At 46.7% G+C, this 24,121-nt stretch overlaps 1 protein-coding gene across 2 annotated transcripts in view; it reads right to left on the bottom strand.

Annotated features, from left to right (window-relative positions):
* LOC138662994 (gastrula zinc finger protein XlCGF57.1-like) overlaps nt 1–21,952 on the bottom strand; it is a 38,749-nt gene extending 16,797 nt beyond the window's left edge. Inside the window, exons 1-7 of one of the 2 annotated variants that reach the window (XM_069749029.1) lie at nt 21,903–21,952; nt 10,348–10,637; nt 3,926–4,075; nt 3,617–3,796; nt 3,411–3,534; nt 3,230–3,327; nt 2,941–3,031 (exon numbers count right to left, since the gene is read on the bottom strand). In XM_069749029.1, the coding sequence (XP_069605130.1) occupies nt 2,941–3,031; nt 3,230–3,327; nt 3,411–3,534; nt 3,617–3,796; nt 3,926–4,003 (571 nt within the window). In that variant the 5' untranslated portion in view covers nt 4,004–4,075; nt 10,348–10,637; nt 21,903–21,952. The remainder of the gene's footprint in view (nt 1–2,940; nt 3,032–3,229; nt 3,328–3,410; nt 3,535–3,616; nt 3,797–3,925; nt 4,076–10,347; nt 10,638–21,902) is intronic. The other variant, XM_069749028.1, reaches the window with a different exon arrangement.
* Nucleotides 21,953–24,121: the final 2,169 nt, after the last annotated feature.

Here is a 24,121-nt window from a genome sequence, read left to right as displayed (position 1 = left end):
GCCTTTTCCAGACGGCATGTTTCAGCTCTTTCCAAAGATGCTCAATAGGATTTAGGTCAGGGCTCATAGAAGGCCACTTCAGAATAGTCGTCCAATGTTTCCCTCTTAGCCATTCTTGGGTGTCTTTAGTCATTATCCTGTTGCAAGACCCATGACCTGCGACTGAGACCAAGCTTTCTGACACTTGGACAGCACATTTCTCTCTAGAATCCCTTGATAGCCTTGAGATTTCATTGTACCCTGCACAGATTCTAGACACCCTGTGCCAGATGCAGCAAAGCAGCCCAGAACATAGCAGAGCCTCCTCCATGTTTCACAGTAGAGACAGTGTTCTTTTCTTGTTATGCTTCATTTTTCCATCTGTGAACATAGAGCTGATGTGCCTTGCCAAAAAGTTTAATTTTTGTCCCATCAGTCCATAGGACATTCTCCCAGAAGCTTTGTGGCTTGTCAACGTATAGTTTGGCAAATTCCAGTCTGGCTTTTTTATGATTCTTTTTTCAACAATGTTGTCCTCCTTGGTCATCTCCCATGAAGTCCACTTTGGCTCATAAAAATAACGGATGGTGCGATCTGACACTGATGATCCTTTAGCTTGAAGCTCACATTAAATCTATTTAGAAGTTTTTCTGGCTCATTTGTTACCATTCGTATTATCCATCTCTTTGATTTGTCATCAATTTTCCTCCTCCGGCCACGTCCAGGGAGGTGGCTACAGTCCCATGGATCTTACATTTTTGAATAATATGTGCAGCTGTAGTCACAGGAACATCAAGCTGCTTGGAGATGGTCTTATAACTTTTACCTTTAACATGTTTGTCTATAATTTTCTTTCTAATCTCCTGAGACAACTCTTTCCTTCGCTTCCTCTGGTCCATGTTGAGTCTGATACACACCATTTCACCACACAGCACAGTGAGTATCAGTAGCCCTATATACAGGCCACTCACTGATTCCAGGATTGTAGACACCTGTGATGCTAGTTAGTGGACACACCGCGATTTAACATGTCCCTTTTGTCACATTATTTTCAGGGGTACCATCATTTCTGTCCAGGCCTATTTCATGAGTTTTATTTTCTTGGAAATTCTGTGGAAGCATGGCTGAAAAGCAATATCTGACTTTCATTTGTTCATTTTCATAGATCTTTTATTTCTTATTACTTTTGTCAGATTCAAGTTATATCTGTGACCATTGTGAGTTTTCTGTCATTAAACGAGAGGTACCAACAATTTTGACCACATATGTATAGATTATAACCCTCAGTGAATTAATTTATAAAATGGAATCACTTTATGAGGATTTCGACTATTCTGGTTTTCTGTCATTTAGTCATATTAGGGCTTCTGCATATGGTGTGTCCAATCTCATCTGGGATCTGTTCCTGCTGTCCAGCTGGAGTAATCTGCTCCCTACTTCAGCCAATTGGAAAGTACCACACCCTACTAAAGCTCAAAGCACATGGCCGGAATCTGCCAGAATCAGCGTTGTTCTCCTCTGGTTCAGTCCTTTGTGCTCAGCTTGTGGCTTGTGTATTTGTTTCCTGTTGTGACCATGGCCCGTTTACTGACTACTCTTGTGTCTTCTGATTCTGTCCTTCCGGTTCTGACCCAGCTACCTATTCTTCTTCCCATCTAATACCACAGAATAGTAGGTAACACCATGGTCCAAGCCTAGGGGTCTCAGTGTAAGTCCAGATCCATGTAATGGTGTTAAAGGGCGATGAGCAAGGCAATCCTTGGGATATGGAAAGCAGAGAAGATAGTGCCAAGCATGTTCATGGTGGAGATCTTTTGAGCTGCCAGTTGACCACGAATATTGCTCCCAATACATTGTGTCTGCAAACTATTCCAGCTAGATCTGCAGTCAAACAGCTAAATGGCGCTCCTTCCCTTCTGAACACTGCCATGTGCCCAGAGAGTAGTGGACAATCGTATGTAGGGTATTGTGAGAAGATGGAAAATAATTTGTAAGATCCATTTGTTTTCTATTATCCTTTATGAATAATTCCAAAGTTATCACCACATAAAGTGACACACGTCAGATTGAAAAAATGGGGCCGGATTAAGAACACAAAACTGGCTGCAGGAAGAGGATAAATCAGAGGATTTTGGACACTACTGTAATCAAAAACTGACTATAGACAATAACATCTACTGAAATGATCAAACTGAACAGTCTCCATCAGTAATAAATGAGCAGCTAGTGGTGAAACCTCTCTGGGGTAATTAGAGCATGGGGCTCGGTGACTTCACAATCTAAACTATCGGAAGATCCAATATTTTCTGTCAGATGAATTTCAAGAAGAAATATTACACATTTAAAGAGAACTGTGTATAATAGTGCAGAGTGGAGATGTCTCAAAGGGAACCTGTCAGCAGGATTGTGCTCAGTGACTACAGACACTGTCAGGTCGGTGCCGTTATACTGATTACACTGATACCTGGTGATGAAATCTGTCTTGTGGTTGTTGTTTAATCTGTATTTGTAGATTTCAGCTAACGAGATTCTCGTGCTCTGGGGTGGGGCTGTGGGCGGGGCTTTATGTGGTGCTCTGGGGCGGGGCTTTATGTGGTGCTCTGGGGCGGGGCTGTGGGTGGGGCTTTATGTGGTGCTCTGATTACATATTCATCTGTATTGGCTTATGACAGGTCACTGATCCCTCACTACAGAGGCTGACAGCCCCTCTGCCTTTGGATAGGAGACCCTGTGGCATGACATAGGGACCCGATTGCTGCCATGGAGAGCCAATGTCATCATGATGACATCCAGGTCTCCAGACCTGAGAGGCTTCTTGTCATGCGCAGCGATGATCAGGAAGTCTCTCAGGTCAGTGTATAGAAGCGATCAACCTGCACAAAATGATTGTCCTATAGTGGGACACAGTGTAAAACTAAGAATGAACTAAAAGATACCAAGAGGCCGTATATTACTACTCACCTGGGTAGCCATATGTGGGAATCTCCTCTTTACACCACTCATCCCCCCTCACATATGTCTCTGTAGTATTAATATGGGTCAGATCTTCACCCTGAAACAAATATTATAAAAGTCACCGACAGATGGAGAAGTCACATCTATGATCAGCTCTAATCCTGCCATCTCCACCGTTCTCATTACACAAGTATAAAACATATAATACTGGTGGATAAAACAAGACTGAGCACAAGACCTTCACCGGCGTCTACACATCATAGGGGAGATCTCCCGACACCTTCTCTCCATCTACCTGATGATCCTGAGGAGCATTGGGATCTTCTTGGTTACAGTCCTGTGGAAGAAGAGGACGGGGACATCTCTCTGGTGTTGTCCTCTTACTGGATAGAGCTGGAGGAAACACATACAGGGACTGAATTCATTCTTTACATACAGATAATTATAGGCCGTGTGTATTTAGTCCTGTCTATTACCTGGAGATGTGAGGGGCTGGGGAACCTCCATTATGACGTTCTTGTACAGATCTCTGTGTCCTTCAAAATACTCCCACTCCTCCATGGAGAAATAGACAGCGACATCCTGACACCTTATAGGAACCTGACACATACAATGATACCGTCATCCCCCGATCCCTTCATAGTGTTACTGTATAATGTCCCAGCATTCCCAGCAGTGTCACCTCTCCAGTCAGCAGCTCAATCATCTTGTAGATGAGTTCTAGGATCTTCTGGTCATTGATGTCCTCATGGATCAGGGGGTGAGGTGGAGGCCCCGTGATTGGGCTCAGGGGTCTTCCCCATCCCTCAGACACAGGGTCCTGACAGCGATCACTAGAGGTCTTCTTCACCACTGTGTAATCCTGGTAATGGAGAGACACATTAATAAATATCACTACAGACATTTCCAGAGTCCTCACCTCTCCAGTTCTGTCCATCTGTTATTCCCATAGATAAGAATGATGTAATGTGACGTCATCAGAATCTCTCACCTCTCCAGTAAGCCGGAAGAGGATCTCTAGGGTGAGGTGTAATATCCTTTCCGCCATCTTGTCTCTGTCCATATCCATCTTTGATGGGTAAATCAGGAAAATTTTCTTTTGTAGAAGATCTTCACTGAGAGGATCCGATATTGTAGAGACCTGAATGAGAAGATGAGCCAATGGAACATCATAAGAATCCTGTAATAATACAATTACTGGAGATAATAAGGAAAACATATGAGATTTATTATTTTACAGTATTTAGTTTCCTTCTTTACATCTACTAATAAATCCTATATATTTAGGCCACAGACAACAAGCAGTTTCCTCCTTAGAGTCGGCAGCTGAATACGTTTCTCATAGACTCATCTTCCATAACGCTAATTCTCGTCTCATTTACCGACCCTGGAATCGGCATTAGCAATACTGCAGGAGATATTCATTACACGCGACATGAGAAATAACTACTTCATGATGAGGACGACATCTTCATCTTCTACTACGGCTCTAGAGACAGATTTGGCCAGAGTCGGTCACTGACCATCACCACCGGCCGTCTATATGAAGGTTTCCCGTCTTCCCCGCACTGTAATCTTCTATCACGTTAGATCTCAGCTCTGATTCACACACAGAAGTTTGTTTATAGCCTAGGAAGGGGGTAATACCCACGGAGCTTCCCAGGCTATTAATATCAGCTCACAACAGTATACTTAGCCTTTAGTGGCTAATAAAATGGGGGACCCCCAAAAAAGTGACGTAGGGTCCCCCTGTATTTAATAACCAGCAAAGGCTATGCAGACAGCTGCGGGTTGATATTAAAAGCCTAGGAAGGGGCCATGGATACTGCCCCCCTAGGCTAAAAACAACAGCTCTCAGCCACCTCGGAAAAGGCACATCTCTAAGATGCACCAATTCTGGCACTTAGCCTCTCTCTTCCCACTTGCCCTTTAGCAGTGGCAAGTGGGGTAATAGTTGGGGGGGTTGGTGTAACCTTTGTATTGTCCGGTTACATCAAGCCCCGAGGTTAGTAATGGAGAGTCATCAATAAGACGCCCCCATTACTAACCCCATAGTCACATTGTAAGAAAACACAGACAGAAAAAGTCCTTTAATTGAAAGAATAACACAGACTCCTTTAATAATCTTAATTAAACCATACTTACGACCTCGCCTAATTCCACCGAAGCCCTCGATCTCCTGTAATAAACCAAAAATAATATAACAACAGTATCCCTCATCTCTCCATCATTCTGCCCCATGCCGTAATCCATGTCTGGGGGAGAAATAGTTTCCAACCTGGACGGTGCCAAGATGTGACCGTACAGGCTGAGAACCACTGGTGAATGCGCTGCTGCGAGCGCAGCCTCAGTGTCTAGCGGTGACATCACTGATGCTCTGTTCCCAGCCGGGCTGAACTGCGGTGACCTCAGTGAGAAACCCCGCTAGCACCGTGAGAAAGTCGCACGGTACAGAGGAGAGTTCACCGGGAGAATTATTAAAAACTACAGTGTGGGGACCCCTCTATTCTTGATAACTAGCCTTGCTGAAGCTGACAGTTGAGGGTTGCAGCCCCCAGCTGTGAGTTTTGCCTGGCTTGTTATCAAAAATAGGGGGAACCCACGCAGGTTTTTGTTTTAATTACCGTATATACTCGAGTATAAGCCGAGATTTTCAGCCCAAATTTTTGGGCTGAAAGTACCCCTCTCGGCTTATACTCGAGTCAAGGTGGGTGGCAGGGTCGGCGGGTGAGGGGGAGAGGGCGCTGAGGCATACTTACCTAGTCCCAGCGATCCTGGCGCTCCCCCTGCCTGTTATGACCTGGTGGTTAGGACAATAATGGACCTGGTGGTTAAGAGCACATGGAATGACCTGATAGTTCCTAATAATACAAGACAAGCTCTGAGACGTGGGAACTCTGCTGACCGCAATCCCTAATCCTATCACACACACTAGAAATAGCCGTGGATTGCTCCTAACGCTCCCTATGCAACTCGTCACAGCCTAAGGAACTAGCTAGCCCTAGAGATAGAAAAATAAAGCCTACCTTGCCTCAGAGAAATTCCCCAAAGGAAAAGGCAGCCCCCCCACATATAATGACTGTGAGTAAAGATGAAAATTACAAACACAGAGATGAAATAGATTTAGCAAAGTGAGGCCCGACTTACTGAACAGACAGAGGATAGGAAAGGTAACTTTGCGGTCAGCACAAAAACTACAAAAAGACCATGCAGAGGGCGCAAAAAGACCCTCCGCACCGACTCACGGTGCGGAGGCGCTCCCTCTGCGTCCCAGAGCTTCCAGCAAGCAAGACAAAAATCAAAATAGCAAGCTGGACAGAAAAATAGCAAACCAGAGAAAAACAAGCAGGAACTTAGCTTCTGCTGGGAAGACAGGTCACAAGAACGATCCAGGAGCGAACTAGACCAATACTGGAACATTGACAGGTGGCATGGAGCAATGATCTAAGTGGAGTTAAATAGAGCAGCCAGCTAACGAATTAACCTCGTCACCTGTGGAAGGAAACTCAGAAGCCGCAGCCCCACTCACAACCACCAGAGGAAGCCAATGGACAGAACCAGCCGAAGTACCATTCATGACCACAGGAGGGAGCTTGACAACAGAATTCACAACACCTGCCGTCCCACGGTCTTCTGTGCTGCAGCTTCTTCCCCTGTTCAGCGGTCACGTGGGACCGCTCATTAGAGAAATGAATAGGCCGCTCCACCTCCCATAGGGGTGGAGCCGCCTATTCATTTCTCTAATCAGCGGTGCCGGTGACCGCTGATAGAGAAAGAGGCTGCGGCACCGAAGACAGCTGTGCGGGGGAAGGAGCCGGACGCCGGGACCAGGTAAGTATGTAATATTCACCTGTCCGCGTTCCACCCGCCGGGCGCCGCTCTGTCTTCGCGTCCTCTTGCTCTGACTGTGCAGGTCAGAGGGCGCGATGACGCATATAGTGTGCGCGGCGCCCTCTGCCTGATCAGTCAGTGCGGAGAGACGCCGGGACCGGACGCTGGGAGCTGCAGGCAAGAAAGGTGAGTATGGCTTTTTTTTTTTATTGCAGCAGCAGCGGCACAGATTTATGTGGAGCATCTATGGGGTAATATGAACAGCGCAGAGCACTGTATGGGGCAATATGAACAGCGCAGAGCACTGTATAGGGCAATATGAACGATGCAGAGCACTGTATGGGGCAATATGAACGGCGCAGAGCACTGTATGGGGCAATATGAACGGTGCAGAGCACTGTATGGGGCAATAAGAATGGTGCAGAGCACTGTATGGGGCAATATGAACGGTGCAGAGCACTGTATGGTGCAATATGAACGGTGCAGAGCACTGTATGGGGCAATATGAACGATGCAGAGCACTGTATGGGGCACAGATATGGGGAAATATGAACGGTGCAGAGCACTATATGGCAGAGCTATGGGGAAATATGAACGGTGCAGAGCACTATATGGCAGAGCTATGGGGAAATATGAACGGTGCAGAGCACTATATGGCAGAGCTATAGGGAAATATGAACGGTGCAGAGCACTATATGGCAGAGCTATGGGGAAATATGAACGGTGCAGAGCACTATATGGCACAGCTATGGGGAAATATGAACGGCGCAGAGCACTATATGGCACAGCTATGGGGAAATATGAATGGTGCACAGCACTATATGGCACAGCTATGGGGAAATATGAACGGCGCAGAGCACTATATGGCACAGCTATGGGGAAATATGAACGGCGCAGAGCACTATATGGCACAGCTATGGGGAAATATGAACGGTGCAGAGCACTATATGGCAGAGCTATGGGGAAATATGAACGGCGCAGAGCACTATATAGCACAGCTATGGGGAAATATGAACGGTGCAGAGCACTATATGGCAGAGCTATGGGGAAATATGAACGGTGCAGAGCACTATATGGCAGAGCTATGGGGAAATATGAACGGTGCAGAGCACTATATGGCACAGCTATGGGGAAATATGAACGGCGCAGAGCACTATATGGCACAGCTATGGGGAAATATGAACGGCGCAGAGCACTATATGGCACAGCTATGGGGAAATATGAACGGTGCAGAGCACTATATGGCAGAACTATGGGGAAATATGAACGGCGCAGAGCACTATATGGGGCACAGATATGGGGAAATATGAATGGTGCAGAGCATACAGGGCACAGATATGGGGAAATATGAACGGTGCAGAGCACTATATGGCAGAGCTATGGGGAAATATGAACGGTGCAGAGCACTATATGGCAGAGCTATGGGGAAATATGAACGGTGCAGAGCACTATATGGCACAGCTATGGGGAAATAATGATCTATTTTTATTTTTGAAATTCACCGGTAAATGCTGCATTTTCAACCCTAGGCTTATACTCGAGTCAATAAGTTTTCCCAGTTTTTTGTGGCAAAATTAGGGGGGTCGGCTTATACTCGGGTCGGCTTATACTCGAGTATATACGGTATGTATTTACGGCACAGAAGGAGCTGATGAATACTCCTATCATCCACTCCTGCTCTCACTGTTATTAGCAGGTGTCGGATGATGGGATCAGTTGTCCCATCAGCTGACACCAGTGAACGGAGGTAACCTGTATACCTACGATCACAGCTGAGTGCTGCCGCTGTCTTTTGACAGTGGGGGAACTGTGGATCTCTGACCGGCGAGGACGGTTTCACCACCGTTCAGAAGCGGTGTTTGCCGCGCTCTCATGCATATGACAGCGTGTCCAACACTGTATTGTCGGCCCCCCATTCAAGAGAATGGGGTTCGAGTCCAGTCTGCTCAATGACAGGCTGAATGGATGCATCATGCAGCCTTTCTTCGAGTGTGAGGTCATATCCTGCTGTCCTTGACTTTTATACTGCAAATACGCTGCAAAAAAAAGGTCAACCTGCGTACTTTCCGCGTTTTTTTACAACCATTCAAGTCAATGTGTGAAAAACACTGCAAAATTGCTGAAAGAAGTGACATGCTCTATGTAAAAAAAATGCTGCAAAGCACAAAATCCTGATGACAAAAAAAATAATGTGTGTGTATGAGATTTCTGAAATCTCATAGACTTTGCTGGTAATGGAAAAAGCAGATGAAAATTAGCATATAAAAATGCAGCAAAAACGCCCAGTGTGAACATACCCGTGAGCGCAGATGATGGAGGGTATTCATAAGCTGCTCTGTCGCTGTAAATAAATAATAAAAAAAAGTCATGGGTTTCCCTGTATTTTTGATAACCAGCCAGGCAAAACTCACAACTGGGGGGCTGCAACCCTCAGCCGTCAGCTTCAGCAATCTTGGTTATCAAGAATAAAGGGGTCCCACGCTTTTTAATTATTTAAATAAATAATTTAAAAAAATGGCGTGGGGTCCACCCCATTTTTTAACAACCAGCTTTTCTAAAGCTGACAGCTGGGGGCTGGTATTCTCAGGCTGCTAAGGGGCCATGGATACTGACCCCCAAGCCTAACAATAGCAGCCCACAGCTGCCCAGATAAGTCACATCTATTAGATGCGCCAATTCTGGTGCTTTGCCCAGCTCTTCCCACTTGCCCTGTAGCGGTGGCAAGTGGGGTTCAAATTTGTGTAGTTGATGTCACCTTTGTGTTGTCAGGTGACATCAAGCCCACGGCTTAGTAATGGAGAGTAAGACACCGATCCATTACTAATCCTATAGTTATATGGTAAATTAAGACACAGCAAGAATAAAGTGAATTGAAAAAATGACACAAACTCCTTTAATAATCTCAATTAAACCATACTTATGACCTCGCCTAATTTCACCAAAGCCCTCAATCTCCTGTACTAAAACTAAAATAAAAAAACAACAAAATACCATACCTGTCTGTCGTTCTGTCCCGCGCCGTAATTCATATCTGGGGGAGAAATAGTTTTCAACCTGGACGGTGCCAAGATGTGACCATCCAGTCTGAGAACCACTGGTGAATGAGCTGCTGGGAATGCAGCGTCAGTGACTAGCGGTGACATCACTGAGCGTGCGTTCCCAGCCGGGCTGAAATGCGGTGACCTCAGTGAGATCCCCGCTACCACCATGAGAAGTCGCACAGTGCAGAGGAGAGTTGAAATCCACCGCAGTGAAATCCTCCCGGTGAACTCGCCTCTGCATCGTGCGACTTCCTCACGGTGCTAGCGGGGATCTCACAGAGCCCATGCCATTTTTTTTCAGAAAAATGATCTTTTATTAAATACATGTACAGTAAGCTGCACACATTGTACTAATTGTATTTGTCACTGACATCTATATATCTATCTATTCTATTTAGTGTATGTAATCCATGTCTTCTATCCTGTCGGCTCCTGCACTGATTTTACACTACCGTGGCTGCTGAATTACCGGCTTTTCTTCTATCTATGTAATATATATACACTGTGTCATGGACATCCGTAAAAAAAACTTCCTTCTCACCCCCAATAGAGGTGGTCTTTGTTGTCCTTTCACATTCTCAGGTCCTCTACCAGAGACCTGGGAGTTTGAGGGTTCTGCGCAGGATCTTAGTTGTTCCCAGCATTGCACTTTTCTGGACAGAGAGCTCAGATGTTGCTCCTGGGATCTGTTGTAGCCATTCTTCCCACTTAGGGGTCACTGCTCCAAGTGCTCCTATCACCACTGAAATCACTGTTGCCTTCACCTTCCACATCTTCTCCAGTTCTCCTTTGAGGTCCTGGTATTTCTCCAGCTTCTCATATTCCTTATTTCTGATGTTAATAATATAATAATAATAATTTTTATTTATATAGCGCCAACATATTCCGCAGCGCTTTACAAATGATAGAGGGGACTTGTACAGAAAATACATAACATAGCATAGCATAGCATAACAGAAATACAGTTCAAAACAGATACCAGGAGGAATGAGGGCCCTGCTCGCAAGCTTACAAACTATGAGGAAAAGGGGAGACACGAGAGGTGGATAGTAACAATTGCTTTAGTTATTCGGACCGGCCATAGTGTAAGGCTCGGGTGTTCATGTAAAGCTGCATGAACCAGTTAACTGCCTAAGTATGTAGCAGTACAGACACAGAGGGCTATTAACTGCATAAAGTGAATGAGAACATGATGCGAGGAACCTGATTGTTGTTGTTTTTTTTTTTTTAATAAATAGGCCACACAGGGATAGTTAGGTTAATGCATTGAGGCGGTAGGCCAGTCTGAACAAATGAGTTTTTAGGGTACGCTTAAAACTGTGGGGATTGGGGATTAATCGTATTAACCTAGGTAGTGCATTCCAAAGAATCGGCGCAGCACGTGTAAAGTCTTGGAGACGGGAGTGGGAGGTTCTGATTATTGAGGATGCTATCCTGAGGTCATTAGCGGAGCGGAGGGCACGGGTAGGGTGGTAGACTGATACCAGGGAGGAGATGTAGGGTGGTGCTGAGCCATGGAGTGCTTTGTGGATGAGGGTAGTAGTTTTGTACTGGATTCTGGAGTGGATGGGTAGCCAGTGTAATGACTGGCACAAGGTAGAGGCATCGGTGTAACGGTTGGTGAGGAATATGATCCTGGCTGCAGCATTCAGGACAGATTGGAGCGGGGAAAGTTTGGTAAGAGGGAGGCCGATTAGTAGAGAGTTACAATAGTCCAGACGAGAATGAATAAGTGAAACAGTAAGAGTTTTTGCAGAGTCGAAAGTAAGAAAAGGGCGAATTCTAGAAATGTTTTTGAGATGCAGGTAAGAAGAGCGAGCCAGTGATCGGATGTGGGGGGTGAATGAAAGGTCAGAATCAAGGATGACCCCAAGGCAGCGGGCATGTTGCTTTGGAGTAATGGTGGAACCGCACACGGAGATGGCAATGTCAGGCAAAGGTAGGTTAGTAGAGGGAGAGAACACGAGGAGTTCAGTTTTTTACAGGTTAAGTTTCATATAGAGGGAGGACATGATGTTAGAGACAGCGGTAAGACAATCACTGGTGTTTTCTAAAAAGGTCGGTGTGATATCAGGAGAAGAAGTGTATAATTGGGTGTCGTCAGCATAGAGATGGTACTGGAAACCAAATCTACTGATTGTTTGTCCAATAGGGGCAGTATACAACGAGAAGAGGAGGGGGCCTAGGACTGATCCTTGAGGAACCTGTTATGTAGGCAATCCAGTGACACAGTGTGCCAGCAATCAGAGCACATACAGTGATCTGACAATAACCCAAAAACAATAGAACGAGCTCTGAGACGTGGAATCTCTGTAGACCGCAATACCTGAACCTAACCTAAACACAACTAAAGGCAGCTGTGGATTGCGCCTGACACTACCTATGCAACTCGGCACAGCCTGAGGAGCTGACTAGCCTGAAGATAGAAAAACAAGCCTGACTTGCCTCAGAGAAATACCCCAAAGGAAAAGGCAGCCCCCCACATATAATGACTGTTAGCAAGATGAAAAGACAAACGTAGGGATGAAATAGATTCAGCAAAGTGAGGCCCGATATTCTAGATAGAGCGAGGATAGCAAAGAGAACTTTGCAGTCTACAAAAAACCCTAAAGCAAAAAACCACGCAAAGGGGGCAAAAAGACCCACCGTGCCGAACTAACGGCACGGCGGTACACCCTTTGCGTCTCAGAGCTTCCAGCAAAACGAAATGACAAGCTGGACAGAAAAATTAGCAACAAAAGCAAAGAAGCACTAATCTAAGCAGAGCAGCAGGCCACAGGAAGATCTAGAAGCTCAGATCCAACACTGGAACATTGACAAGGAGCAAGGAAGACAGAATCAGGTGGAGTTAAATAACAAAGCAGCCAACGAGCTCACCAGAACACCTGAGGGAGGAAGCTCAGAAGCTGCAGTACCACTTGTGACCACAGGAGTGAATTCAGCCACAGAACTCACAACAGGAACCCCAACAGTAAGGGGAAGGTGAGAGGAGGAGGAACCAGCAAAACATACAGTGAAGGATCGGTCAGAGAGATAGGAGGAGAACCAGGAGAGAACGGTGTCCTTGAGGCCGATGGAGCAGAGCATAGTGAGGAGGAGCTGATGATCCACAGTATCGAATGCTGCGGAGAGATCCAAGAGAATTAGCATGGAGTAGTGACCATTAGATTTAGCTGTTAGTAGGTCATTAGAGACTTTAGTGAGGGCAGTTTCAGTAGAGTGTAAAGAGCGGAAGCCAGATTGAAGAGGGTCGAGAAGAGAGTTATCTGAGAGATAGCGGGTAAGACGGGAGTGGACCAGGCGTTCGAGGAGTTTAGAGATGAAGGGAAGATTAGAGACAGGTCTATAATTAGCGGCACAGTTTTGATCGAGGGATGGTTTTTTAAGTAATGGATGTATGATGGCATGCTTAAATGAGGAGGGAAAAATACCGGAAGTGAGGGAAAGGTTGAATATTTTTGTTAGGTGAGAGGTGACAGCCGGGGAAAGGGACTGGAGGAGATGTGACGGAATGGGGTCACTGGTGCAAGTGGTCGGGCGAGAAGATGCAAGGAGCCTGATCACTTCTTCTTCTGTAACTGGTTCAAAGTCAGAGAGTGAACTAGATGCAGTGGGGGAGGGAGGACAGTGCATGGTATGAAGGGATTGGGAGATAATTTCCTGTCGAATGTGGTCAATTTTTTCTTTGAAGTAATTGGCCAGATCGTCAGCACGGAGATCCGTGGTTGGGGCCTGCTCTCTTGGGTTGAGTAGGGACTGGAACGTGTCAAAGAGACGTTTAGGGTTATTGGACAGGGAGGTGATGAGGGTGTTGAAGTAGGTTTGTTTGGAGAGGTGAAGGGCAGAATTGTATGTCTTTAGCATGAACTTATAATGGATGAAATCTTCGGGTAGATTAGATTTTCTCCACAGACGTTCTGCGCACCTGGAGCACCGCTGCAGGAAAAGTGTTTGCAGCGTGTGCCACGGTTATTGCCGTCTGTGCCGAGTTGTTTTATGTATAGGAGGAGCAGCTTCATCCAGAGCACTTTGCAGGGTTTCATTGTAATGCTTCAGAGCAGAATCAGGACATGAGATGGAGAAGATTGGGGCCAATGAGGACTGCAAGTTCTTCATAAGTTTCTGGGTGTTAATGGCCTGTATGTTTCTATAAGTGTGGAAAGTGGGGGTGACCTGAGCGGGATGGCAGTTCTTGATAGAAAATGAAAGAAGGTTGTGGTCAGAGAGCGGGAGAGGGGAGTTTGTGAAATCATCCACTGAGCAAAGCCGGGAGAAGACCAAGTCAAGGGAGTTTCCATCTTCATGTGTTGAAGAGTTAGTATGCTGCGAGAGGCTGAAAGAGGAGGATAGCGATAAAAGGTGAGAAGCAGATGGGGAGAGGGGAGAGGCAATGGGGATGTTGAAATCACCCATGATAAGGGTGGGGGTGTCACAGGAGAGAAAGTGTGGAAGCCAGGTGGCAAAGTGATCAAGGAACTGATGAGAGGGGCCGGGAGGACGATACACCACCGCCACTCGCATGGAGAAGGGGACGTAGAGTCTGACCACATGGACCTCAAAGGAAGGGAAGACAAGTGAGGGTACTTGGGGGATAACTTGGAAAGTACATTTGGGTGAAAGGAGCAGACCAACGCCTCCACCTGCTCTGTTGTCTGATCTTGGGGTATGAGAAAAGTGTAGTCCACCATATGAAAGAGCAGCAGCAGCGGTGGTGTCTGACTGCTGGATCCAGGTTTCAGTAAGAGCCAGGAGATTAAGAGAATTAGAAAGGAAGAAGTCATGAATGAAGGAGAGTTTATTACACACAGAGCGAGAATTCCAAAGGGCACAATTCAAAGAGACAGAAGGCATGCAGGGAATATTAATAAGGTTAGAGGGGTTTCTGGGTGTAGCAATTGGGAGGTTTGACTGGCTATAACATGGGGGGCCGGGGTTTGGAGATATGTCTCCAGCGACTAGGAGAAGGAGGATCGAAAGAGAGAGCAGATGGTTAAGTCATTTGTGAGAGCGTCTCTTGTGTTGGATGGTGGGACTGAATGGATCTGTGCTGTTAATCAATGTGAACAGAGCATGAGTGCTATACATAGGAGAGGCAAGGACAGAGGGGCCGATATGGATGGAGTATAGAGAGTTAATGCAAGGGCGGTGAATGTGAGTGAATGCAGCAGCCAGGATATAGAATATACAAATACATATGGTGAATATTTGTTCTGTTCCAAATGAACAGGGAATAGATTTAGATTGTCTTACCTGTCTGCTGCCCTGTCTAACTGCCATGTTATAACTGCCGAGTACTTAGAAAAAAAAAGTACTTTGAATTAAAAAAACACGAATAATAGTGCACGAATGCACCCCTGCACGAATGCTGTCACTTGGCACTGCCACATCTATTATCACTGCTGTCTTCTGATCCTTGTCTACTATCACAATGTCTGGTTGGTTAGCCAACACCTGCTTATCCATCTGGATCTTGAAGTCCCACAGGATTTTAGCCCTTTCATTGCCCACCACTTTTTCTGGGGTCTCCCACCTGGACTTAGGGGGAATTAGCCCATATGCTGTACAGATGTTCCTGTATACAACTCCCGCTACTTGGTTGTGGCGTTCAGTATACGCTGTTCCTGCTTGCATTTTGCATCCTGCCACTATGCGTTAGATGGTTTCTGAGGTTTCTTTGCATAGTCTGCACCTTAGGTCTTGTCTTGTGTGGTAGATTCCTGCTTCTATGGATCTGGTACTTAGTGCTTGCTCTTGTGCCGCTATGATTACTGCCTCTGTGCTGTCTCGTAGTCCAGCTTTCTCCAGCCATTGGTAGGATTTCTCCATGTCAGCTACCTCCATTATCTGTCGATGGTACATCCCATGCAGCGGCTTGTCTTGCCATGGCGGTTCATGTTCCTGTTCTTCCTTCCAGACCTGTTGTTGCTGCCTTAGGCTTTCTCTCAGCATCTCATATTTTGGTGCCATTTTTCTGATGTATTCCTGGATACTCCTCGTTTCATCCGTGATGGTGGCCTGGATGCTTATCAAGCCTTGGCCACCCTCCTTTCTGTTGGTATACAATCTTTGGGTGTTAGTCTTAGGGTGGAGACCTCCATGCATTGTGAGGAGCTTTCATGTCTTCACATCTGCAGCTTCCATCTCTTCTTTGGGCCAGCGAACTATGCCAGCAGGGTATCTGATAACTGGCAGGGCATATATATATTGATGTGGATTATATTCTTCCCATTGAGCTGGTTCCTCAGGACCTGTCTTACCTTTGATGGTATTTGGATGTTGCTGCTTTCCTTGCGTCCTCATCGTAGTTACCATATCCCTGTGGGATGCCGAGGTTCCTGTATCATGTCTGTACATCTGCTATGTGCCCTACTGGTAATTCCACTCCATCAGTTTTGACTACCTTGCCTCTCTTTATTACCAACTAGCCAAACTTCTCCATTTCGAAGGTCATCCCGATGTCTTCACTGTTGATCCGTGTCAGGTGGATCAGTGAATTGATGTCTCATTCGTTTTTCGCATACAGCTTGATGTCATCCATGTAGAGGAGGTGGCTGATGGTGTTTCCACTCTTGAACTTGTATCCATAGCCAGACTCTGTAATTATCTGACTGAGGAGGTTCAAGCCTATACAGAACAGCAATGGGGACAGTGCACCACCTTGGTATATGTCACATTTAATGGTCTCTTGTGCTAGTTGTATTGAGTTGACTTCCGATGTTGTTCTCCATAGCCCCATTGAGTTTATGAGGAAGGTTCTTAATTTCCTGTTGACATTGTACAGAGCCAAGCATTCACATATCCATGTGTGTGGCATTGAGTCATAGACTTTCCTGTAATCAATCCAGGCTGTGCTGAGATTGGTCTGTCTGGATCTTGAGTTTTGAGCGACTGCTCTATCTACTAGGAGCTGGTGCTTAGAGCCTCTGGTGTCAGTCCCAATGCCTTTCTGAGCTGGATTCATGTACTGGTTCATATGGTTCTGTAGCTTGGTGGCTATGATGCCTGACAGAAGTTTCCATGTTGTTGTAAGGCAGGTTATTGGGCGGTAGTTGGATGGAACTGTTCCTTTGTGAGGATCCTTCATGATCAGCACTGTTCTTCCATGTGTTAGCCAAGCTGGGTGGTGTCCTGCTTCTAGCAGTTGGTTTATCTGCTTTGCCATGCATTCATGTACCACTGTGAATTCCCTTAGCCAGTAGGTGAGGATCATGTCTGGGCCAGGTGCTGTCCAGCTCTTCATGTTCTTGACCCGCTGTTGGATGTCTGCTTATGGAATGGTGACTGGTTCTTGCTCTAGGTGGTTGCTGTGCTTCATTCTCAAATATTGCAGCCACACTGCACTGGTGTTGTGTTTTTTCCTTGTCTCATATGTTCCTCCAGTATTGTTCAGTCTTTGCTATTGGTGGAGTTGCTGCCTTTGTGCTGTTCCTCTGTAGTTGGGAGTACACATTGGATGGTTCTTTGGAGAACAGGGCATTTATCTTCTTGGCCTCAGCTTCTCTAGTGTATCGCCCTAGTCTTGCAGTGAGTGCTGTGAGCCATTGTTTAGCAGTCTCGTCAGTTGAGGTCAGGCCTTTGTACTTGTCCAGCTTGGTCTTATTCTTGATCTTTACACACTTCTGTATTTATGATAGTTGGCTGACTTCCCTTCTTTGTCTACAGGCTTCTTTTCCAAGGGGGCACATACTTCTCTTGTTCTTGCTGGTTTAATAGCCAAGCATTTCCATGAATGCTGAGGCCATAGCATAGATCAGGTTATTAGTTTGAGTTATGGTGGTGGTAGGTATTGATGCAAGAGCTGCTCTATTGGCATCCTCTAGCATACTGTCTGGTGGTGTTTCTTTGCTGAGTCTTGGCAGTCGATCTCTGGTATTGATGGTATTTAGTTTATCTAAGATCTTCTGTTTCAGACCAGCTGCAGTGCTCTCTAGTTATAAAACCAAAAACACATGGGCTACTTGCATAGTGAACAAGTCTGTAGGAACCTGTTCACACCACCAAAGAACTTGAAGACACAAAAGCGCACAGAGAGGTCAAAAAATACTCTGTTGTAAAAAAGTCACAGTAAATAAGCAAGTGCTAGCCAAAAAATGAAAAAATACAGGGTATTTAGTTAATACGTTTTTTTTTGCAAAAAAAGTATGTTAAGCTGCTCCACCAATCGCCAAGGTATACCCATAATAGAGCAGTCCTGTCTGGTTCACTGTGCAAGTAGCCCATGTGTTTTTGGTTTTATAATTGTTCTCTTGTTTCTACGAGACTGGGGAGTCCACCACTCCTGTGGGTCATTTGCATTGTAGCTGTTCCATCTTGCATGTTCTACATGGATATTTTCTCTCTGAACCCTGTTCATACAGGTACTATACAGATGATCAGGTTTTTAAATACATCAGATAGGGATTATGTACATTAGACAGGACTGCTCTATTATGGGTATACCTTGGCGATTTTTTTTTACCTCCCTGTGCTCTTTTGTGTCTTCAAGTGCTCTCTAGTTGCAGGGTTGGATCAGGATCTTCAGGGGGTTGCACATGTTGTTCTTCCAGGTCTTCATGTGTGGTGGATCTGCAGTGCAGTTGATACATCTCAAGTTGTGATAATAGCTTTCTCTTTATGATATTGAAAAGTTGGGTGACTATGACTAGTTGTTTTTCAGTTAGTGGACATGCAGGTCTTGTATCCATCCAGAGTTTCCTCATAGGCTTCATATCTCCTCTCTTATTTCGTCTGCTGTTACAGTAGCATTTCCTCACATCCAGGTTCTCTTGCCTTGTCCATGTATGGCAGGGGTCCCCAACTCCAGGCCTCGAGGGCCGCCAACAGTGCAGGTTTTCAGGATTTCCTTAGTATTGCACAGGGGTTGGAATCATCACATGTGCAGATGATCACATTACCACCGATGCAATACTAAAGAAATCCTGAAAACCTGCACTGTTGGCGGCCCTCGAGGCCTGGAGTTGGGGACCCCTGATGTATGGTTTGGGCCAGTAGCCCATTTATCATCAGATTGTTCTGGTTCCTCGACATCTGACGCCGACCTTGTTAATCCAGGTGATGTCTGAGCCGGCATGACTCTCTTTGTTCGTGACACTCTCATGTTTATTGAGGTAGGCACCATAGTGTTATGGACCACTACTGGTATATTATGTCCAACAGGGCAGAGCCAGGATTTGAACCCCAGTCTCCCACACTGGTGGCTGTGATTTTACTAAACGTGGCACATGTATTGCCGGCTTCTATTATATCCTTTACCGAATGTTATCGACATTTTCCGATCTTAAGAAAAATGCTTGTGTTACCGATCATGAATCCGGAAAATTTATGTTTGGTGATCGTTTTCCGAACATATTCGCTCATCTCTAATTATGGCCACCACAACCTGTTACACAAAATAAAACCCCACTCAGTATGGAGGCATTTACAGTCCACCACAACCCCAGTATAATGGCCCCTACCAGCCACAAATTCAGTATCAGAGTCCCAACAGCTCTTCTCTTAATATGATGCCCCCACAATTCCTGATATAAACACACACTACTCAGCCAACCCGGTTCCTGAGGAGCGCTGCTCTGGTCTGTGCGGTGTGAGTACTGAGGCTCCGTACTACAGGTGTGATGTAGTGACGTCATTGTGCCTGCAGTGCACGGAGTCTCAGACTCAGAAGCGAAGGCTGAATGGTGGATCAGGAGCTTTCCACTCCCTGATTAACTAATCTATTCAGCCGTATCACCGTCATGGGAATGTGGATATCGCTGACATTGTGATGATGGGAAGGAGAGGGTGACTAATACCACACCCCACCGAGCCCTGTCACTTCATAGGTATCATAGCAACCGAGTGGGCGACCTTTATGGATGATACATTCCTGCCTATCCAACCATCGTATGGTAAATATCTCATAGATCCTGGGTTCATTAGTATCTGCACCAAGAATGAGGCGAAGTGAGAATTTATTAATTAACTGTCGGTGGTCGGAGGTAGTCAGTGAGGTGGATGGTACCATATTGTGCATGTAGGGGGCAGTACTGTGGGAACATTAGAAAGTGGGGGGATGGCAGAACTGTGAGGACATTATCCTGTGTCTGTGGGAAGCCACTATTGTGGGAACAAAATACAGTGTGTTGATGATGGTAGTGGGGAACTTTATACTGTGTATAGGGGTATGGCGGTACTATGAGAACATTATACTGTGTGGGGGTATGGTGGTACTATGAGAACATTATACTGTGTGGGGGTATGGTGGTACTATGAGAACACTATACTGTGTGTGGGGGTATGGCGGTACTATGAGAACACTATACTGTGTGTGGGGGTATGGCGGTACTATGAGAACATTATAGTGTGTGTGAAGGTATGGCGGTACTATGAAAATATTATACTGTGTGTGGGGGTATGGCGGTACTATGAGAACATTATACTGTGTGTGAGGGTATGGCGGTACTATGAGAACATTATACTGTGTGTGGGGGTATGGTGGTACTATGAGAACATTATACTGTGTGTGGGGGTATGGCGGTACTATGAGAACATTATACTGTGTGTGAGGGTATGACGGTACTATGAGAACATTATACTGTGTGTGGGGGTATGGTGGTACTATGAGAACATTATACTGTGTGGGGGGGTATGGCGGTACTATGAGAACATTATACTGTGTGTGGGGGTATGGCGGTACTATGAGAACATTATACTGTGTGTGGGGGTATGGCGGTACTATGAGAACATTATACGGTGTGGGGGTATGGCGGTACTATGAGAACATTATACTGTGTGTGAGGGTATGACGGTACTATGAGAACATTATACTGTGTGTGGGGGTATGGCGGTACTATGAGAACATTATACTGTGTGGGGGGGTATGGCGGTACTATGAGAACATTATACTGTGTGTGGGGGTATGGCGGTACTATGAGAACATTATACTGTGTGTGGGGGTATGGCGGTACTATGAGAACATTATACTGTGTGGGGGGGGTAAGGCGGTACTATGAGAACATTATACTGTGTGTGGGGGTATGGCGGTACTATGAGAACATTATACTGTGTGGGGGGGTATGGCGGTACTATGAGAACATTATACTGTGTGGGGGGGTATGGCGGTACTATGAGAACATTATACTGTGTGTGGGGGTATGGCGGTACTATGAGAACATTATACTGTGTGGGGGGGGTATGGCGGTACTATGAGAACATTATACTGTGTGTGGGGGTATGGCGGTACTATGAGAACATTATACTGTGTGTGGGGGTATGGCGGTACTATGAGAACATTATACTGTGTGGGGGGGGTATGGCGGTACTATGAGAACATTATACTGTGTGGGGGGGTATGGCGGTACTATGAGAACATTATACTGTGTGTGGGGGTATGGCGGTACTATGAGAACATTATACTGTGTGTGGGGGTATGGCGGTACTATGAGAACATTATACTGTGTGTGGGGGTATGGCGGTACTATGAGAACATTATACTGTGTGTGGGGGTATGGCGGTAGTGTGAAAATCCCTTTTTTACGAGAGATGCCAGTACTGTGGAAACATTATACTGTGTGAGCGCCATCATATATATTACATAAGGGGTGTAAAAAGGAGAGTCATAAAAAAGACTCCTCAGGGCTGTGCTGCATTTGTACAGACTGCTATCTGCCGTCCAGACGGGACCATGTGACATCAATGGGAAGAGGGAGGGTTTCCGGAGGGAAGAGTCTAGAGGGTGCACCTGGTCAGGAGACCTTGATGACGCAGTTACTGATATTATAAAGGCCGGAGCCCCAAAGGCAGAACAGATTTGGCGCCAACAAAGGAAAGGGGTGCGGGGAAGAATCTGAGGTACCAGCTCATGGTAAAGTGCCCGAGGCAGCTGGGTGTGGGGCAGAACCCTGCTTACAGGGCATAATGGGGGCATTACACTGTGTGGGGCCAAGAAAGGGGCCCTGTACTAGGAGAACAATCCGCTCCCTCACTTCCTGTCCTCCATAGTTGGCTCGTATGTATCTATTACAGGAAACAGAACAACAACGTTATGATTCTTATAAAGAGTCTCCGTGCAGAAGGGGTTAATGTCCCCGCGCTCAGTAATGGGGAATCTCCACATACCTCCACCTGCAGAGCCGCACTCCACATATATGGCTGCTCTGTGCGCACAGGACCTGTGATGACGTCATGCCCATGTGACCGGAGGGGGCGGAGCCTCTCCCTCCATAGAGCAGACAGGAGGAGGCTGTGGATGTCAGGGCGGATTTGGGGTATTTTTGGGTCATTCTCCAAAGTCACAGAGCAGGTAAGTGGGGGTCTTCCTGGGGAGAAGGGGGTGATGCTTGCATGGGGCTGCATGCTGGAGGGGGTTCTGCCGGGAGAGATGTTTGCCTGGGACTGTGTGCTGGAGGGGCCTGACTGGGGAAGGGTGACTGCATGCTGGGGGTCTCTGTTGGGAAGGGGGTTATGTTCCTTGCTAGCTGGGCTGGGTGTCGGGAAGGGGGGCGGTGTGTGCTGGAGTCTGTGGGAAGGGGGTCATGTTGCATGCGTGGGGGATCTGCGTGCAGAGTGGGGCTGATGTTACTCGCGTGGGTCTGCGTGGTGTGGGGGGCTGATGTCACTCGCGTGGGTCTGCGTGGTGTGGGGGGCTGATGTCACTCGCGTGGGTCTGCGTGGTGTGGGGGGCTGATGTCACTCGCGTGGGTCTGCGTGGTGTGGGGGGCTGATGTCACTCGCGTGGGTCTGCGTGGTGTGGGGGGCTGATGTCACTCGCGTGGGTCTGCGTGGTGTGGGGGGCTGATGTCACTCGCGTGGGTCTGCGTGGTGTGGGGGGCTGATGTCACTCGCGTGGGTCTGCGTGGTGTGGGGGGCTGATGTCACTCGCGTGGGTCTGCGTGGTGTGGGGGGCTGATGTCACTCGCGTGGGTCTGCGTGGTGTGGGGGGCTGATGTCACTCGCGTGGGTCTGCGTGGTGTGGGGGGCTGTTGTCACTCGCGTGGGTCTGCGTGGTGTGGGGGGCTGTTGTCACTCGCGTGGGTCTGCGTGGTGTGGGGGGCTGTTGTCACGTGCTGTGCAGGTCAGTGTGTGATGTCACTTGCGGTGGGGGGTGCTGGAATGTATAGTGCTACATGTGAGCGGGCGAACAGGGGAGGGGATGAATGATGATGGAGATCTGAGGGATTGATATTAACATGAGAATCTCTGCCTGTTGGTGAGGGGTCCGTCCTGTTTTTTTTTTTTTTTTCCACATAAAACGTTTCTCCTTAATATTATTGGGCACACATGCTGTCAGGTTGATGACTGACCTATGACCTCTGGGTGCGGCACTAGGTGACAACAATGTCTCCAGATCCCGGGCTTTATTCTGTGCTGCCAGTGTTAGCCCGGTGGCCACTGGTGTCAGCCACTACTTGTATCCAGTTTTCTCCATGATTTTTTCTCTTTTATTCTCGGTATTGTGGCTTTTCCCCATCCTGTGTCCACGGAGCATAGACCTCCCTGCAGATGTCATCTCATCACTGGACTTCTCTTCACCAAGTGGAATGCTGGAGCCCCCACAATCCATGTGAGGACCCAATCTATCACTGCCATACGGCATGTATGCAATCGCACTCCTCACTTTGCAACACCTATCACTGTTTTATTGCAGAGCAAAAATTATATAATAGGGCAAGCCATTGATCTACTTACATGGTGTATGATGTCCGTGTGTCCGTTCCTTTACCCCGACGCGCGTTTCATAACACTTCCTCAGGGGGCGTCGGGGTAAAGGAACGGACACACGGACATCATACACCATCTAAGTAGATCAATGGCTTGCCCTATTATATAATTTTTGCTCTGCAATAAAACGGTGATAGGTGTTGCAAAGTGGTGAGTGCGATTGCATACATACCGTATGGCAGTGATAGATTAATAAAGTCCACTAATTGCATCACCTTTCTCCACTGAGCCGTTTTGCAGGACGGTTTCACCGCTCGCCAATGTGGTGTTCATTTGATATAGGCAGGCTCGTTTGTTCTTTTTTGGGCATTATGCTATTGTTTGCTCATGTGTGGTTAATCTGATGTTATGTGTATACTCCGCTCCACTACATTGGAGGTTTTCTCTGGTTTATTATTGTTGTCATTTTTTGTATGAATTATTAATAAACATTACTGATTTTATATGCAAGTAAGAAGTATACGGCAGCACTCGCCAATCTTCAGAACTGGGTCCTTTATTGAAACATTATCTTCACGGCACGGGGGAGTATAAACAAGGAATGGGCAGCTGAACGACGGCCGTTTCGCGCCCACCTGGCGCTTCAACGGGTTCTGAGAGTGGGCGGACATGACGCC

The sequence above is a fragment of the Ranitomeya imitator genome, chromosome 2 (genome assembly GCF_032444005.1).
Source record: "Ranitomeya imitator isolate aRanImi1 chromosome 2, aRanImi1.pri, whole genome shotgun sequence".
Lineage (NCBI taxonomy): Eukaryota > Metazoa > Chordata > Amphibia > Anura > Dendrobatidae > Ranitomeya > Ranitomeya imitator.
This window is presented reverse-complemented; position numbering and strand designations above follow the sequence as displayed.